Source organism: Numida meleagris, chromosome 1, assembly GCF_002078875.1.
Source record: "Numida meleagris isolate 19003 breed g44 Domestic line chromosome 1, NumMel1.0, whole genome shotgun sequence".
NCBI classification, from domain to species: Eukaryota; Metazoa; Chordata; class Aves; order Galliformes; family Numididae; genus Numida; species Numida meleagris.
In genome coordinates, this window is record NC_034409.1 from 160,326,844 (window position 1) to 160,347,025 (window position 20,182).

At 35.2% G+C, this 20,182-nt stretch overlaps 1 protein-coding gene across 3 annotated transcripts in view; it reads left to right on the forward strand.

Annotated features, from left to right (window-relative positions):
* Positions 1-20,182, forward strand: part of DIAPH3 (diaphanous related formin 3) — a 233,725-nt gene that overhangs the window by 160,414 nt on the left and 53,129 nt on the right. For 2 of the 3 annotated variants that reach the window (XM_021417802.1, XM_021417810.1), the window contains 2 exons: positions 9,017-9,112; positions 9,523-9,582. In XM_021417802.1, the coding sequence (XP_021273477.1) occupies positions 9,017-9,112; positions 9,523-9,582 (156 nt within the window). Of the gene's footprint in view, positions 1-9,016; positions 9,113-9,522; positions 9,583-10,614; positions 12,653-20,182 lie in introns of those variants that run through there. The other variant, XM_021417820.1, reaches the window with a different exon arrangement.

Below are 20,182 nucleotides of genomic sequence, written 5' to 3' on the forward strand. Positions count from 1 at the left end.
TGCAGAGAATGATAAATATGTAGGTATGTTCCATTAAAAAAAAGTAGCCTGAAAAACAATGTGCAATACATCTTCAGAAGCTGCACCAAAAGTTGAGATACAGCAAAACCTCATCAGATCTCACACTGTAGGATGTTTAGGGAATTAGATACTTGTACAAAAAAGAATTGAACTGATCAGAGTGTATATTATTTAAAAACCAACTAATAATAGTCACAAGTCATATTCTAACAAGATCTCAAAGGTGCTAAATCTTCTGAAACATAGAGTAAGTAGTTAATGCACTTGCTGGTAGTTCATAGACTCAGAATGCAGCAGTTACTGTTCATTTGCATGAAGTATTTGTACTAAGCTCCAAAAAAACAAAAGGACTAGCAGAAACAATTTTTTTTCTGAAAATTTTACTTAGAAGTGAAATCTATGGAGATAATAGCTGAAAGGCATTTGGAAAATTCATGTTTATATAAAGGCATGGCAAAAAATAAATCATAGCAAATTTTGCGAGTGAAAGAAATAGTCAAAACAAACAGCACTCTTTAAAAGATTATCTACAGACATTACTTTATCGACCTTTGTTCTCATAAGAGTTGTCATTTATGTTGTAGCAGTAAGATTTCTAAACAAATGTGTATAAAAACTTTATATGGTATATCTTTAAAAACAATGGGAATCTCTGGAGCCATCTTTGGAATTAATAGCTCTAACATTTTGCAGACATGCAGATAGTAGGTTTTGTTCTGAGCAGACATTTCCAGGACACTGGGGCCTGTCCTGTTTAATATCTTTATTGATGACTTGGACAAGGGGATTGAATGCACCCTCAGTAAGTTTGCAGATGACACCAAGTTGGCAGGAAGTGTCGATATGCCTGGGGGTAGAGAGGCCCTACAGAGGGAGGCTGGATCGCTGGGCTGAGGCCAATGGGATGAGGTTCAACAAGACCAAGTGCCGGGTCCTGCACTTCGGCCACAACAACCACAGGTAACACTACAGGCCTGGGGCAGAGTGACTGGAAGACTGTGTAGAGGAAATGGACCTGGGGATGTTGGTTGACGCTTGGCTGAACATGGCCCAGTAGTATAACAAGGTAGCCAAGAAGAAGACCCATGCCATCCTGGCTTGTATCAGAAATAGTGTAGCCAGCAGGAGCAGCGAGGTGATCACCCTTGAGTGCTGTTGCTCAGTTTTGGGCCCCTCACTACAAGAAAGACATTGAGGCCCTGGAGTGTGTCCAGAGAAGGGCAACAAAGCTGGTGAGGAGTTTGGAGCACAAGTTTAAGAAGTGCGACTGAGGGAACTGGGATTGTTTAGTCTGGAGAAAAAGAGGCTCAGGGAAGACCTTATTGCCCTCTACAATTGCCTGAAAGGAGGTTGTGGTGAGGCGGGCGGGGGGAAGCCAGCCTCTTCTCCCACATATCTAATGATAGGACTGGAATGTCTTCCGGTTGTGCCAGAGGAGGTTCAGGTTGGATATTAGAAAATATTTCTTCTTTGAAAGAATGGTTGGTCAGGTGCTGGAAAAGGCTATTCAGAGAGGTGGCGGAGTCACCATCCCTGGAGGTGTTCAAGGAATGTTTAGACATTGTACCAAGGGACTTGGTTTAGTGGGGAAATATTGGTGGTAGGTAGATGGTTTGAGATTTTTTCCAATCTTGATGATCCTATGATTCTATCATTCCTACTCCAAATACTATCCCTCATCTCCTCCATAAGCAGGTACATATTAGAATTCTCTTTAATCTCTCACTTGAACTACTTGTAAATGTCTTTTATTCTTCCTGTTGTTTTTTTTCCCCTGAATCATCAAAAGTTTCTTCTTTCCAGTGGCAACGGAGGGAACGAATCAATGTAATTACCGAAGCATAACTTTCATTTCTTTAGTCCAAGGCTGTAAAAAAGCCAAGAACCTCTTCTGCCGTTGTTCGAAAGCTAGCAGAAGAGAAGGTCGTGTCTCTGACTCTTCTTTCACACTGAGTCTGTTGTTGCTTCTGTTTCTATGCTGTTCACTGTGACGCTTATCTTCACTAAGCAATACAGCCGTGGTTTTGCAGAAGTACAGTGTTGTTATTGCATTCCAAAATATTTGTGTTCTGAAGCTTGCTAATGAAAGTTACTTAATTTCTCTACCAGCTTCTATTTATTGAAAACTGTTTAATGCAAATGCAAAGTCTTTGAATCATAAACTGCTGGAGACCAAGACAACATCCTTACATATTTTATCTTCAATATTAAAATGTGTTTATCTTGTCCTCTTTATAGATGTTTGCTGTTGGCTGCCAACAGACAAATGCAGGGGTAGGTGGACCTTTGAGCTGATCCTCCCTGGTATTCTTGTGCACTTACAGCTGCTAAGCAGAAAGGGCCTTGTCTACCCAAAGCTGCATGGAAGATTTCCTATGTCTAAGCTCATCTGTGTCACCAGTCAGAATGTTCTCATTTCACAAGTGAGAAATATATAACTTTTAAAGTTCTTTCAGTCTCTCATCTCTGTAACACAGCTGTCAGTGTGAGTGATCATTGTTTATATTTTCAGATTTATTAGTTGTTTATGAGTTGGAATGGCAATAGTAATGTCTTTCTCTGTACTCAGTGAACTCCTTCAGAGGCAAACGGTAACAAAGAAACAGATGTTCATAGACATGCCCACATATAGAAGAATATCTGTAGCTGAATATAATATGAGAAGCTAATTTCACATAAGAATGCAAATAGAGTGGTTCTAACTGCTTTCTAAATGAAATTGGAATTGGCAAGTCTCTGCTAATAGATCTTTTTTGTTTGTTTTTATTTTTTTTCTCTCTGAAACAACAGCACTGGAAGAACTTGTTCTTGGCTAGTCTGAAAAACAGATTGCAGTGTTTCTTGTCAGTGTCATCTGATTTGAGCTGTAATATGTAAAGAAAATAGAGAAATCATGCATCAACAGTAAAAATTTGACTGACTTCTTTGTACATAGCTGACTTTGTTCTATTAGCTGTCCAATCAGATCTTAACCAGATCTTAATCTTAGGTAACAGTGCATAAACATGGTCTGTTTACTTATAAGTAATTAAATAGAAGTAACTAAAACTTAGAATTTTGATTAATTTAGCAGTTCTGTGTTTCTGCTAAAAAGGTAGGGTATCCCTAATAAACAGAAAGTGGGTCATTAAAAGTTTGAGCCCTTAAATTGACTTTCTGAATATATTACTGGGTAATGTAATAAAACACATTAGTAGAATATCCTGTGTTGAGTAGGTATTATATGGAGGTAAACCATTTTATTTTCAGACTTTTATTTTTAGTCTCTGATGATTTAGTAGAAAGGTAAGCTTTATTTAATGTAGCCATAGCCACGGTTAGAGTTTCCATTGTAGTTACAGGGCACTTGTTCTATTGTTGGACTACTCTCAACAGGAAAAAAAAAATAGTCAAATGCAATTCCTTGGATTTCAGTTTGTTCCCATTACCCTCCTGTCTTGACTCTGGGCACCTCTTTGATGGGTCTGGCTCAGTCTTCTTTACACTCCACACCCACATCAGATATTTAGACACGGTGACAGAATTCTGCCTGAGCCTTCTCCTCTCAGGATTCAAAGAGTCTCAGCTCTCTCAGTATTTCCTCACAGGAGAAATGCTGCAGCCCAATAATCATCTTCATGGCCCTTGACCAAATTTGCTCAATTATGTCCATTCCACTCATCCTTCAGATATGTCTCACCAGCACTGAGCAGAGGGAAAGGATCTCCTGCCTTGAACAGCTGGCAGTGTTCTTCCTTGGCTTTCTTTGCCCCAAAGGCATGCTGCTGACTCATGGTCAGTATGCTGTTCACCAGAATCTCTTTTCTTTTTTTCCTTCTGAAAAACTGCTTTCCAACCAGCTGGCCCCTGTCTGCGCTGGTATATGAGGTTATCACCATTTTTGACATGCTGATTTTTTTGTTTTCCTGTTTTGAATTTCACCAAGATTCCTGTCTTCCCATTTCTCCAACTTATCAAGGTCCCTCTGAATGGGAACACAGCCATCTGGCTCACCAGCCATTCCTCTGGATTTTGCACTATATGCAAACTTGCTAAAGATGCTCTCTGTCTCATCATCCAGATTGTTAAGGAAGATGTCACAGTATTGGCTCCAGTATCAAGTCCCAGGGTTCACCACTTCAAGTGCTTGGCATTCAGTTTATTCTTCTCTAAGTCCAGTTTCCCCCAGGAAATCTTTTTGTGATTCTCTCAGAAAAACTTGCTGTGCCAAAATCCTTATTGGATCCAGAATCAATATAATCGATTCCTCGTAACATCAGTGGAAAGGGGATTTACAGTGGCTATCTTCTGTTGTCACAGAAAGAATGCAATCTGTCGAATTGCGATGAATGTAATTTTATACATTTTTTTCACAAAGTTTGAGAATAAAGTGATTTCACTCTGTTTGATTATTTAAATCGGAAATTGGGATCCAACTGAGATGCAGAAATAGGAACCACTCATTAGCAAAGTTTTCTTTTTAATCACTTGTACAGAACCACTTCTAAAAGCACATTTTACCTTTTGGTCTCCTATGATATGAATTTACTTATGGAAGTTAAAATGTTACCAATCTTAATTTCAACAAACAATCTTTAAGGATTTGTGAATGACGGAAGCTTGCATTTCACTGGTTATTCCTTGGAACTTGGGTCCAGCTTTCATTCATATGCTCAGAGTCACAAACTATTTGTGTCCCATACAACCACTGTATGACAACTAAATAATGGGACAATTTTAGCAAGAGCAAACAAGACAAAATGAAACGAACTCTCCTCGGCTAGGAGATTTATGGAATTAGGTGCCTCAGTCATTAGGTGAAATCATATTTGATGGTGTAATTTCTAGGGCTTTGAAGTACTAGCACAGGCTTACTGCTTTGTGTTGGGCATCAGTAAGAAACTGAACTCTTTGTATTCTGGACTAGACTGTTTCTGTGATTCCTGCGAGGTATATGCCTGCAGTATTGGAAGGGCTAGTATGTGTTTTTTCCTGAAGTTGCCTCTGAGGAAAGACAACTGGATAGCAACATTCCTGGCAGAAGCTGAGTTTAGCACTTTTTAATTATAAAGGAAAAAGGAATTGTCCTTTCAGCCAGTCCATCCAAGGCATACTTGGCAGCTATTTCAACTTTGCACTTGTACATCAGAAATTTTCCTCATGTGTAGTAACAACATTCTTACAGAAGTTGATTAGGGTCAAAGGAGCGCTTGTGTTGTGTTATGAGTTATTGCTCTAATCCATGCAGCATTAGTGAAATTCCACCATTTTCTGGACAAAGTTAACCTTCACAATACGCCCACAGTTTGTGTCTAAGATCTGAATTTCACAGGAGTGAGCAGTCATGGTTTAGGGGGTCACAATAATGCATATTTTGAAACATTTCTTTCTCTGGAAAGGAAATTTTCTTGTATTTTTGCATTGACAACATGAGCCTTCATAAGGGCTCCTGCCCTGTTCATGTGTAAGTCTGAGAGGCCTAGAAAGTTATGTGTCAGTAATATAAATATTTCACAGAATCTCATTGCCTGAGAATCTTTTTAAGACTGAAAAAATGGAATCAATTCCAAACACTGGAGCTCACTCCTGCACTGATGGCTTCAGTTATCTCCCTCTCAGCATTCTACTCTCCAGAGATTAAGTTACCATACACTATACCATTGGTAAAACTTTACTCTTATGATATTTGGTCCTTCAGTTTTTACTTAAATTAAGGCCTTTCATCAGTTGGGCATTGCTTTGTGGGATGTACTCTTACACTTGATCATGATTCAAGCAAACCTACAGTGGAGCACCTGAAAGAGAAAAAAATATATTTTCTTCTGACAGATGTTTTTTTTCTTAAGTCTCCCTAATTAATGCTTAAGAGTAATGGATAGCAATTAAAAGTTGTATCTTTTTCTCTGATACTTAGCCTTGTGTGAATAATCTGGGAAATCTCTGCTGTTGTCCCAAGACTGGTATTCACTTACCTTAGAAGTTTTAATATGTTATAGTGAAAGACATGATGTAGGTAAACCTAGAAGGAATTAAATTCCACTTCATCAAAAACTAGGTACAATATATTTGACCTGACTAAATCCTGAGCTGAAGGGGAAGGAAAAAAAAAAAGAAAAAGAAAGAAAACAGTTTATATTTCAGTGAAAAAGAAAAAAAAAAAAAAGAAGAAGAAATAGGTATTTATTTTGCTAACTACTGAATTGTGAGACCGGGACTTGATTATTCAGACAAGAACAAACCCAGTAGCTTCAGTGCTACAAGTTTATTTTTGAATTATATAAAAGCTAGAATGCTGCCATGATACCTGGATGAGTATCTCCTGAGTTCTTGCACCCTTTTCCTTCTGTTGCATTTGTGAAATATTAAGATGTTGTGGTTTTACACTGACAGGCAGCCTCCACCACGCTGCTCTCTCACCTCTCCTCCTCAAGAGAAGAGGAAGAGAAAAGATGATGAAAAAAGGGTCAAAGATAAGGACAGGGAGGTCACACACCAATTACCATCACAGGCAAAACAGACTCAGAATAGGGAGATTAATGTAATTTATTGCCTATTACTAACAGACTAGAGTGGTGATAATAGCATGGGTATTAATATCTAGCTATGCGACCTCATAGAAGGTGTTGTAATCAACTGCTGATTTTGGCATCAAAAAACAGAATTTGGAGCCTAACTGAAGATGCAGAAGTTTGAAAAACAGGCTTTCTGCATGTTTTAGTACCAAATCACAACAATGAATGTTTTATTTGCAGTTGTTAATTTTTCTTCAGTATATCTGCACATACTGTAAAATTACTAGAGGTTTTTCTTTTTTAATTCAGTTTTTATATATGGCATTTATTCTTCTATTATCTATTCCGCATGTCAGTGTAGCCTATTTCTGGCTACAGTGTATTTCAGATAAGAAAGAAAAATAGATAGTACCCTTAAATATGTTCTAGCTATGCAACAAAAGGTTGGTTTTGCAGTATTTTCATTCCACTATTTAAAATATGTAATTTTTTTTTATTCAGCTGGTCTTTTTATTGTATAACAGATTATGCACTGGTTTTTTTTCTAATGAAAACTGTTATGTTTTTGAAATAACTATGGAATCCATAATAGTTTTAGGCTTAAAAAGAAAAAATAAATAGAATCGAAAACAATTTTTTTTCTGTCATTACTACTACCTAAAACAAAGTTTATGAACTCTTCTTTCATAAGCAGTTATGGTATTATTTTGGGGACTGTAATATTATTGAGTCTTTTTGAATTGCTACTGCCCAAAATGCTTATAAACTTCCCTCCAACATTCACGTACCTTAATACAACTGATGGCTTGTTCCTCAAGCATCACTTTAAACTGAAACACTCACTGAGTGTTTTCATTTGAGATGTGAACATTAAAGAATTGCATGAGATCAGATAGAAAAAAGAAAAGTTAAAATAATGACAACAAAGACCTCCAACAAGATGAATATGTAATCTGAGTAATATTTTTTAAGTAAGTTTGTTGCTGTATTGGTCCGCTGGTCTTGAGAGAGGAAACTTCACTGTGGAAAAGTATGTTATACTAAATTCAAAGCAAGAGAAAATCTGTATTTCAGTCTTCACTTATATTCCACATCTGCCATGTATTGCATAGAAAATAAGCGGCAATCAATGTTATACGAAATTATAAAATATTTGCTAATTTTCCATTATTTCTCCTTACGTATAGCTCTTTAAGTCCAGTTGTTGAGTCTATAGAGAAAGGAGAAGAAGTAAGGATGTTCTCAGATTATAGTTTTGTCATTTTGAGGACCAGCATCTTGGAGTAGTAGCAGATGAAATACTACAAAGAAAAATGTTCTTCTTAGGGGAATATATTTAATAAATTCTAATAATGAAATCAAAATCATTCCCTAAACACAAATATAAATATAGAATTAGCAAACATTAAAGAAGAGGGAATATCACAAACAAAACATAAATGTTTATGAAAATCTAATTTAATTTTGAATCAACGTTTCAGAACATCTGTTGTGAGCTTTAAATATGTTTATATGTGTATTTCCATAGATTTTTTGAAAACATAAACTTTTTTATATTTAATGACATTTTTCTGGTGGACATCAAAGCTCAAATTTTGAGAATAGTGTTCACTGTTAGCAATATCTGCAGAATCATGTGATGTGTCTGACTGTATCCAAGGTGTATGTTGACCTTGGGAGTTTAGCCTAGTGAGACATAGTGAGATTTCTGTCTTGTAGTTAGTTCTTCATTGCTCTGTGGAGATTTTTCATTGTACAGGAAATCCATGGGGTTGTGTTTTCTTTTTGTCCTCACAGATGTAGAGACAAAGGAAGAATTAGGTTCAAATATCTAAGCTTCTCTATTTATTTGAGGAAATATAAGTAATTTTTGAATGCTTGTGTTTAATTATAACATCATGGTAACATTCTTAATTCTTTCAGAGGGATATTATACCTGCATGTGTAATATGATGAGAAGTATTTTCCTGGACTACATCAATACTGACCACAGGTCATTAAGTATAAAAGGAAAATGGCTTTTGATTAAAGCTACCTATGGATATCATTTTATATCCTATCTAGTCCAATATTTTTCCTTCAGCTTCCTGCTGAGAAACAATTTCAACTTTTTATAACAATAACTGAAATGATCTCTTTTGTCTAATGTAGCAAATCACTTAAGGGACAGCTCTTGAAAGCTGACATGAAACTGATTATTTGCAGTTGCAAAAGGGTACTGAAATGAAAATATGAGTGAAATGACATTTCATTTAAAACTACAGTTGGGAAAGAGGAATGTGAAATGAATGAAATGAAATTTGGCCAAGTGCAATTGACAGAAGACCAAATCTGTTCTGTTTAGTTGTGGAAGAGCAGTGTTCTGAATGTTGAAATTCCGGTTAAGTTTGAAATAACTGATTTTAATACTACCACAAATATCTTCTATTATTGTTGTTCTTATTGTTAATGTTATTTATGCTTTGATATTGCTGTGGTTACCCAGAGGGCTCCTTTCCTTACAGAAGGCGAGGAGACTGGAGTGATGGATAGTCTGTTGGAGGCCTTGCAGTCAGGGGCAGCTTTTCGAGATCGAAGGAAAAGAACACCAAGGGCTAAAGGTGAATATTCTGTTTTACATTTTATTTTCTAGATGAAGCTAAAATCATTATGGGTCCAGTGCTCAAAAGGCTTTGGGGTTTAATTCTTTCTTGTGGTGATATGTATCTGTCAGGGATGTTCAGGCTATTTTGCTGCTGTCTGTAGTGCTCTGGAGTACTGAACTTAGTGTAGCCTGATGGTTAAGGCTGTTCCATATAGCCATGTATACTTTAAATTTTAGGGGTTTATAGTAACAACCGTTGAATATGGGAGGTGAAAGTCATCTTGTCCTGCCAGTGCATCAGTTTATTCCACTGTAGCTTTTCTCCTAGAAATACCTAACTTTCAAATATTTCTTCTGCTGTTACAATACTCCATCCACTAACTTTCACAGAAGTGTTTATTTTCCTTTGTTTTCTTGCTTTTGCAGACATACCACAAAGTCTCAGTCCAACCACACAGAGGCCTGTGCTGAAAGCCTGTAACCATGGTAATAAACCATATTCATGAATTGCATGCTCTTTTTATCTTAGCTTATGTCGTTGATCTGTGTTTTCAAAAGATTGCTGTGATATTTTCTGTTGTCTACACTAGTGGAATACTAAAACAGGATTGGAACCTTGTTGTTAAGGTTCACATGAATATTACACCATGAAACAGTACTTGTTGATTATGTTGTAAAGTTCTTGTCTTTTTTAAGTTTTTTGTATTTATTTAAAATTTGATTATATTTTTCAGTGTAGTAATTTTATAAACCTTAGGAACAATAGTGCAAGAATTTTGAATATGTATTATGTACTGTTAGAAAGCAGAGATTGTAGAACATTTAAAATGTTGAGTATTTATGATCCCAAATTAGATAACCATTTGCATTCGTTATTTTTGTCTTGGTTTTCTTGGTACTTTAGCTGGAACAGTTTAAGCTGTCATTCACTAAAATATTTCAAAAATGATGTTTTATCATAAGTAAGAGGAAATTAATCAGTTACTACATAGAATAGTATTTCTCCAAATTTTGAGCATGGGTCTTATGCGTAAACTCCTGAACAATCCCACTGAATCAGTAGAAATACTCCTATGCATAAATTTACAGGGAGGGTCTGGATGATTTTTGACTTTCCTAGATAATCTTGAGAACATCATTACGTTAGCTGTGTTTTATCTAAGACTCGGGATTCCGGATTGACTGTTTTCAGTGGCTCCCAACCTACTGGTCTCAGTAAAAAGTTTATTTACATAGTAATTCTATTCAAGAAAAATTTTCATTAACCTTAAAGACAAACAAAAGTCTTCATTTTGTAAGCAGAATGCATTATCTTTTGATATTTAAATACACTTCATAATTTAAAAAACAGATGCAGTCACACTGAGATTATTAATTATACCTCGTGTTTCTTATGTTTTTATTTCTTGAATGTCTACAGCAGATAAAAAGATCATACAGATTTTGTCATTATTAAACTGAAAGTCGAATAATCCAGAGCCAGAAAGACAGGTGAAAGATAATTTAATTCACTACTAGGAACTGGCCCAAGGAAGAATGAAATATATTTGGCAGGTGCTTGTCTGGCACACAACATACTGATATTTAAATAATGACTACAGAGCACATCTGAATTTTACCCTGTAAGTTACCATTTGTAGGAACCGTTATGTTGAAAGTTGCTTCTTTTCAGCCCCTTCTATCTGTCTGTCTACGGGCAATACAGTTTCCGTTTTCAAACTATAAATGCATTTGGACAAACATGAGGACTAAGTTTTTTGATTCAGGTTAAAAAAGAAAGAAAGAACCCAAAACCTAAATTTGGCAAAGTGTGGGAACCAACTTGTATAACTGATAGATATAGTCTGGTACTCAAGTTTGATTAAAGATCAGATGTTTGTTCTAGAAAAGTAAAAGTAAACTCTTAGGTTTTTTGTTGCTTTTAGTTTAGCAATATTTTCAGTAGAGCATCTTGAGACAATCTGATTCTAAGATATTTTAGAATGAATGCCACTTTTCTTGAGCCTGTCTTATTTTTTCAGGAGCAGGATAATACATTCCTAATCTTTCTTTTAAGGAATTCACTAGTATGTTGTTGATTAGTCGGCACTTGTCACAATGTCTATATGTCGTATCTTCCTATCTTGAGCCAAACAAAGCACTGAACTCGATGTGATTTTTGATTAAACATATAGGCCTTAATTGCTTTGAGTTAATCTTGTGGATTGTTCTTTTTTTTTTTTTCTTCAGCTGTTGAAAGCCTAAGTAGGTAATTTGAGAATTTTCTGTTGGATCATTTATGTTGTTATTAGGAAATTAGAAATTATGTAGGTTGCATATTATAGAATGTATGCTAGACCCTCAGTAGCAAAGCTTGTTTTTAGTAACTTCACTGAAGTTAGTAGTGTCGTCACTCAAACCAAGAATTACAAAGCTTCTTTCATTTTCTGTTACCAAGGAGTTGAGCATTTTATGATGTCAGGTTTGTTTTTTTCAGTCTGGTCCTCTTTGTAATTGTTTTCTTTCACTTTTTGTCTAATGTGGATAAATATGCAGTAACTTATTATTTCTATGGGTACTACACATAGTGATTTATTTTCTGTAGCTCATTGTGTATATATTGTACAGTAAAAAGTCTCTGATTTCAGCCTACTTCAGAAAAATTGGAATACATCATTAGACAGAAAGATTGGTTTGGCCTTTAATTGATTGGCTATTTTTCCCAATTTAAAATTTCAAATGAATGCTAAATTTTATATCAGTGTGCCAAAAAAGCTACTACCTTAAAATATGTGAAAAGCGATAAAGCACTTCTCTTGTTTGCTTCTTCTGATGAGACTAACAGATTCACTTATAGTGGATATGCTTTATTAATACACATTGAAGATTCATACCTAGAGTGTACTTTTACTCATAATGCAGTCAAAAAGAATTACAAGCCATGTGTTGAAATATGTGCCTACTGAATGATTTAGAGTGCAGCAATCTCTGCTGGGCAGATGCCATCAAGTTCTAACGTTTTCTGTTTAAAAACAAAATAAAACCAAACAAAAACTATTTAGCCTTTATGATTAAAGATTTTTCTCTAAAAAAAGTGAAATAAAATTGTACCCCAGCAGTAGATGTAAAAAGCAGTGACTTCATATTTCACAGGGAATGGTAAGGGAGAGAAATACAGGGAGAATGTCCACTCTCTCCATAGCTGCAATATAAATGGCAGCAGGAAGGTAATTTATTTCATCACTGCCATTGTTATCCTCAGTACAATACTGCTGAAGATACCAAACTACCTCTTAATGGTGAGGCTAAGCCAAGTCTTATTAAAAAAAGAAAAAAAAAAAGTGAAAAACAGAGGAGCAAGCCAATACTAAATAGCTCTGGAACTGAGAGTAGAAATTTCCTCATTTCATGCTAAGAAAAAAAAAACAAGAACAGGAAGGAGGAGTAGTAAATTTAGAGGAATGCTAGCCATTGAACTCTGGTACTCTTCACTTGGTATTTCTGAGTATCAGTTCTGCTGCTTCCCAGGGTGGCCTCTTGGGTGTGTTCTTTTGTTTTCAGTTCTACTGCACTTTTCTTTTATTGAACAAATTGTCTTTTTTTTTTCCTAACATGGTGTGTGCTTTTGTCATTTAATTCTACTCTTATTTCTGTGATCAGAATTACCTGAGGAATACAAATTTTTTCAATAGATTTTTGTTGATGTTGATATGATTAGTATATTTATTTCCTTTGTTTCCATTAATGCTGTTTGGTATTTATTTTATTAACAGCTGAATTGTGTTTATACTCAAAACTGCCTGATAATGTTACAGTTAGCTTTAAATGAAAATATCCATAAACTGCAGAACTATTGCAGTATGTGTTTTTGCTGTAATTGCTAGTCAGAGTACTGTACAGCACTAGTTGTCTATTAGCATAGTTCTAGTGTTTTTGTACCTTTGATTCAGTAACATCAAATGGAGAAGCTTTATATTTTGAGAGCAGAATAAAGCACTTAATTGCTAGTGATTGTGATTTTGCACATTAGAAGATCTTTTCAAGCAGCTAATACATAATTTTTATCTGAGTTTATCAGTTATTTAAAATAACAATCAACTTATATGAGCATCTTGAACATTTATTCCAAGCTAGTTACGTTCAAATACACAAACAAGCATATCCAAGGCAGCATAGTGCCCACTGCAGCGCAGAAAACTGCATTATTCACTAAGTTTTCACTCAGGCTTTGCAGCCTGCATCAAGTTCTCTGCTGCTATGGCTACACATTTATTTGCAGTAACATTAGCCAAGGTAATGTTATCTGAAATGCATGAATACAAATTCTACATACAGCTTTGATTGCACGTATATACATCTCAAATGCAGTGGAAAGTGATTTTCTTTACAAGGAGGTTAGATTCAAAATGCTGAGAGTAAAGAAAAGCTATAGTAAAATGGAAGTGAAAATGCAGGTTGATTTTTGTGACTTCAAAGGTTGAAAGAAATCTTTCTTTTGCAATCAGTTGGGTTGTGGACTATGCTTTCAAAGGTAACATGAAGGTCTTCTTTCCATAATAAAGTCAAACCTCCACTGTAAAGAGTAGTGTAAATTACTGTAGCTTTTTGTTCAGCAAACCTGTAAACAATAGAATAATTTTCGTATGATGTTTAGTATGAACTGTTTTAAACACCTATGTTAAATAAAATTCTTGCCAACCAGTGTCATTCTGATCCCAGTTAAGCAGAAGAAAACCTTTTTTTTTTCCATTGTTTCTTCCATCTTCTATTCAGAATAGAACTGTCACCTGAGGTTCACCCTAGTGTCTCGGCTACCTTATTTTTGACAATCATAGCTAGGAATGAGCTAACGTTCATCTTAATTCTCAAAATCAGTAGTGCAACCACTTGGAGGTCACTCATCTTATTTGAGCATTGCTGTATAGGACAGCATATGATTATTTACATTTTATCTTCATTTTACCTTTTTTAGAAAATGTGTGTATGTTGCTGTGTTTTCCAAAACTGCATGCAGTGAACATTAGGAAGTAGCTAGAACTGGAGAAAAACTAAAGCCTGTGAAGATAATTTTTTCCCAGCACGTTTCTTAACCTGTAGCCCTGAAGATGCATTCTTGAACACAATCAGTTCCTCATTTTTAGACATGTTTTTTAAGAAGTTTTTGATGTTAGCCTGTTTTTCATTCCGTACATGAGCTAAACAATTAGCTAGATGTTTTTAACTCACGTTCAGAAAGAAGATAGACAAATTTTTTTGTAAGGATTTGTGAAGTTTTACTCAGCAGACTAGTTTCCTCAACAGACTTGGAATATCTGCAGGCACTGTTATGAAATGAAAATATTTACTAGGATTTCTATTAAAAAGGTAGTTCTCAGTTGCTCCCATTTTAAGACCAAATCTTCACTTCAGTATTGACTTCAGAAGTCAAGTAAAACTGCTGTTTATTCTAACAGAAATGATTCCCCTGAAACCATGTACAATGTTTATTATAAATATTTTTTTTCTGGAGCAAGCAGCAGAGTTCAAAGAAATTGTGGCCATAGGAGTAAACTTTGCATGTGTGATTAACTTTCCAGACGAGGAAAGCTAATTTACTCATTTTAGTTGTTTTCTTTAGAACTAATTCTGCATTGGCATAGTTGCACACACATGCAGGCTCTCACAGAGATGGCCGTGCAGAATTAACATTTGAAAATACAGAAAGTATGATTGATTTTGTTGCAAAGGTTTTAGGATCTTTATCTAGGGATCTCCCTCTCTTCAAGTTTAATGTTGGAGTAGAGAAAGTGGGTCAGAAGGGATGAAAGGAGGGGAGAAGGGTTTTGAGTAAAAAATGTTAAAGCTTGATTCTTTCAGAGCCTTTCAAAAAAAACATAGCAACATCAATGTTATTTTTTATTGACTTAAGATTGACATAAAGAGAAACAGAAAATAACCTTTAGAAAAAAAGAAAAGCCAAAGGATGAAAAGTTGATACAGGTCCTGTTAAGAATGGAAAAATGTACTTCAAATCAGTAATAAATACATGTTAGTACTCTGAAAAAAATTAGAAAGGAAAAAAATTCTGTGAACTTGCTTTCTGTATAAGCCAAACCCAAAATGTGAACCTCTTGGCACCACGCATGTTTAGAAAAGGAAAAGAGAAATTGTAATCTTAGAAAAAATGTCATGAGTAAACTGTCCTGCCTTTCTTTACCTCTCTGTGTCTTACCATAAAGAATTACAGTGAATATAGTATAGACAAGAAAGAGAGAAAAAGCTTTTTAAGAGTAAAAATTCTAAGTGCCACCTTGGACTATAATGAGACTTACTCTCCAGAGGTTTGATGAGTTTGTTACAAAAGTGAGATCTTCTGAAGAGTTCAAATTAGACACTCATAGGAGCTAACTGCTTTCGTAAATATCTTTCCAGTGTTCATTGGTACTAGTTCAATAAGAATGCTTCTTTTAGGAGATGCAAGGACATTTTCTGCAAGATAAGAACTGTAGCAAAGGAGTGACATTTGAAAGCAGCGACACTCTATATCCCATAATTGCACGTACAGTAAATGTCAGCTTCATAGTCATCTAGCTGGGTAACCAGATTTCCAAAAGGTACTACAGGCAGGTTATATATTGAAAGCAGTCCTCTGAATATGCATCAGTGGACAATCTTAAATCTGCAAAGGGAGCTGTAAATTACCAACAATTTACCCATATTTGTCTTTCCATTGTTTAGTCATGCAGAACTTTCCATTTGAAGACAATTACTGAGCTGATCTGTATAGTAAAGAGGTTCTGTCACTTCTCAGAGTACTTTTCAAGTCTCTTCCGTATTTGTTAAACAAAGCTTTAGGTATAAATTTACCAGGCCTTTTCACTTCTGTTTATTATTTTCTGAGCATTAAGAATAAGTGGTATCTAAACCCCTGACACTTTCTTCAAATGCTTTAGAAACACTGATCCAAATAGAATAAATAATATATGTATAGTCTTAACAACAGTCACAATTCTCCTTATATTGTTATATATATCATTTTAAAAGGACTGCCTTTACTTTCTTTCACTACATTGGCTTGTGAAATTTCGATAGCAAGATGCTAGTATTGAGTTTTGTCTGGTTAATGGTACACTAGGGACAAAATCTTAGATTGATACGGTGTATTGATCCTGACCTGAGTCTTCTGTGACTCAAGCAATGTCTAGTAAATGCAACAGTGTTCATTCAGTATTTCAAAAGATGTAGAGAAAGCACAAAACATTACACATCAAATTCTTTAAGCACGCTTAATTCATCTTTCATTGCCATGTAAGTGAATGTGTTCCCTTAATGGTTTTTTCCTCCTTTGGGATTATTTAGTTTCATTTTCTAAGTGGTTATTGCTACACAGCAAAAATGTGCAGTAAAAAAGAAATACTGGAGTTGTATTTCTTCCTGATGTTTGTCATTGTAAGTCAACATTCAGGAAAAGTGCAAATAAAAGACATTCAAAGATGCAGGAAAAAAACAAGAGTATCCTGTGCTTTCTTCCTTTTTATTGGAGTAGGAACACTTGGAAGCTTTACTTTCAAGTTCTGGAATACTCTAAAGGGAAATTTGCATTTAAGATGAACCAGAACTGGTAGCTGTGCCTGTAAGTTGCTTGATAAATGTGGTATCATCTTTGTTTCATTCCAAATATAGATAAGTCTTGCATATTTCCATCATACATGCCTAAGGCAAAATTCACATCAACCTCCCAGGAAAATAATGAGAAGGCTCAAGAGACTTTCGTGGTGACTCCTACTTAGAGGTTATGAGTGGCAAAGAAAGCAAATACAGGGCACAAATACAGCTTTCACGTGAAAGTCAGAAGGAAAGATGATAGCCGGAATGATGTGGACTAGTGCAAGACAGTTGGACTATGATTAGATGGTTAGATCCTATTAAAATGGTTTTGGAAATTACTCATTTTTTCATGACAATTCATCATTATCTACCTTAAGCTGTTTCTGGCATAGTAAAAGTACTAAATATTGCAGCTGTCAAAAAAATTACACAATTCACTTATGCATCTCATCAGTGGGCAACACCTTTGTGAATACATTACTCTTGAAATCTGATATTTTCACTACTTCTGACTTTTCTGCTTTCAGTTTACACTCTGCATACAGTCTCCTATGTCACAGTAACACATTGCCCACAAATTGTACCCATTGCATTTTCTTACATTCATGTAGCTTACAAATCCAAAATGAAAGGCTACAATTTAAGCATATTCAGGGAAAAATATTTGGATTTTGAAGAAAATTGGTCTAATAAAGAATGTATTCACTTTCATTGGACATTGTAGTTTGACTCTTGTTCTTGACACAGAATCAATCATAGAATCATAGAGTCATTAAAGACGATCTAGTTCCAACCCCCTGCAAGGACAGGGACACCATCCACTAAGTCAGGTTACTCAAAGCCCTATTCCAGTGTCTCATAGTGAAGAATTTCTTCATTGTATCTAATCTAAATCTATAATTTTAAAGCTATTTCCCTTTGTCCTGTCACTATATGTCCTTGTAAAAAGTCTCTTCTGTCTTACGGGCCCTTCTCAGGTAATGGAAGGCTGCTATAAAGTCTCCTTGCAGCCTTCTCCAGGTTGAAGAACCACAACCCTCTCAGCTTCTCTTCACAGGAGAGGTGCTCCAGCCCTCCTCTGGACTCACTCCAACAGGTCCATGTCCTTCTTATGTTTGGGGCCCCAGAGATGAATGCAGTACAGCAGGTGGAGTCTCATTCTCAGAGCAGAATGGGAGAATCACCTCCCTTCACCTGCTTACTATATTTCTTTTGATGCAGCCCAGCATGTGATTGGCTTTCTGGACTGTAATTACTGTAATTATATACTGCCAGCTCACGCTGAGTTTTTCATCCACCAATACACCTCAAATCCTTCTTTGCAGAGCTCCTCTCAATCCACTCATTGCCCAGCCTCTTTTAATAAAATCAAGTCATGTCATTGATCTAAAAAAAAACCCAAACAATCATTTTAAGCAACATCATTTTTAACAAACAGAAAAAATTCCTGAGGTCCATGCAATTTCCTAGCAGATTTTATTTTCTCAATATATTTTGCAAATATTTTCTTTTTTTATTTCTTTGAAAGACTATAGCAATGCCTTGCTAGTATGCATGGTTTTCTATTAGAATATTTTTCATGATATCTTATTTTTATAACAATTATATTTTTTATATTTTATTGCTAGAGTTTTTCTTATGTTTTATGTTTGAATTAGACATTCATCTAATTCCTTAGAAAAGAATCAAACCAGTTATCAGTTCCTACAACTTCGATTGTATAATTGCCTTAGGTTTTCAAAATTAATGTTTTTTAAACTGAGTTTTAGAAAATTAAGAATAAGTTTATTCTACATCGTATTTAAGCTTGCAGTCCTTGATTCACTTTCTCCTTGTGACATAACAAAATGAAAAAATAAGAAAGTGAAAAGATAACATCAAGAATATTTAGCGTCATTAACAGGTGAATGGAGTGAAATCACCACAGATTTTCAGTATTGGCTAATAATTCTTCCCAAGCTTTTTCTTTTTATCTATTTTCTCAGTCTTTAAAACTGTTTTTTTGTATTTTAAGAGATGAGTATATCTTGTATGGTACAGTACAGTGTGTATATAGACATTTAAATTACCTCTAAACAGACACCGTGTCAGCTTGAAACTGGATGGCTTTTAGGAACAAATTTGGGGTATTGCAACACATGAACAATGCCAAGGTATGTCCAAGAATTCTGACAGGTATTAAACCACAGAAAAGTAAAATGTGCTGTCATAATAAACAATATTTTATAGGCTTCTTTTCTATTTCTTAAATCATGGTTTTCACATCTAGAATCACTTTGTCACTTGGGTTCTTCCTTGTCATTTGAGAACAGATACTGGCTAGAAGCACTGCATTTTGTTATAATTGCTTTTCATAAACAGATGAAAAACGTATCAGATAATCTAAAAGCAGTATATGCCTCACATTTTGCTCGATGGAGTGACTGTTTTAGTTAAATTTGAGATTAATTTCTACACTTCACCAAAAAAATATTAGTGGGAAATGGTAAAGTTTGTATTAGTATCATACGTAGTTGTGTTATGGAATGGAATTAAATCACAGCTGTTTTGGTATAAACATCTTGGATAAAAGAGCTTAATAAAACCATGGGTAAACTATTTGTTGGAAAATGCCTGCCTAGTGGGACACAAATTAATAGGCTGGTATTTTCATGGTTGGAGCTTCCAGATCCCCATATGCATTTTACTTCAGTCACTGGATTAAAGACTGAATGTTTTCTGTGGCAGGAATCATAATCGGCTTTCCTCCTTCAGTATGAATATTTGAATCACTAGGCTCAGTAATGTTTGTTATTTATAGCAGAACTCTGTAAGCAGAGGAGCTAATGAACAGAGGGAATTTTCCAAGGATATGGAGAATATGGTTTAAATTTGTGCCCTAAGGGAATAATGGAATCTGGATGAACCGGAGTTAAATGTAGCTGAGTAAAGGTTTTCATAATCACTTTGAAATGGGTACCTTTTCGTAACTGTATTCATAATTACATTTGGTGACTGTTTTTTCCCATTTTCTTAGTTTCAAAAGTAATGAAAAGAAGCAATTTATTCCTCATATACCTTACATCAATTCATTGCCAAAATTGCTTTTTCTTCCCATAAGAACTTTGTCTGGAGAAGTTTATCTGAGGACCTATTCTTATTTGAGCACGCATTACTCTTGTTACCAGAGATGGGAGAGATAATACACTTTTTCTTCCTATGTTCTAAAATATAAGTATTTTTTCTTCCATCTTTTCCATGAGAAAGTAAAGTTCATGACATCTCTCCTTTCACTCTGCCATCATTAGCTGAAAAACTGGGTGAGTCATTGTAGCGATTCGAAACCTGCTGATAACCCACATGAACACAATGCCAAATTAGGCTGATGGAGGAGCTTGGTGAAGACTGTTAAATTTTGAAGAATGAAATGAGAACTATATCAAAAGAAACGATGCTGAAAGATTTCCTCCAAACCAGAGCAGTTCCTGTGTACTTTTGGGTGGTTGTGGCTGGCTTGGTTTGTTTTTCTGTTTTTTTTTTT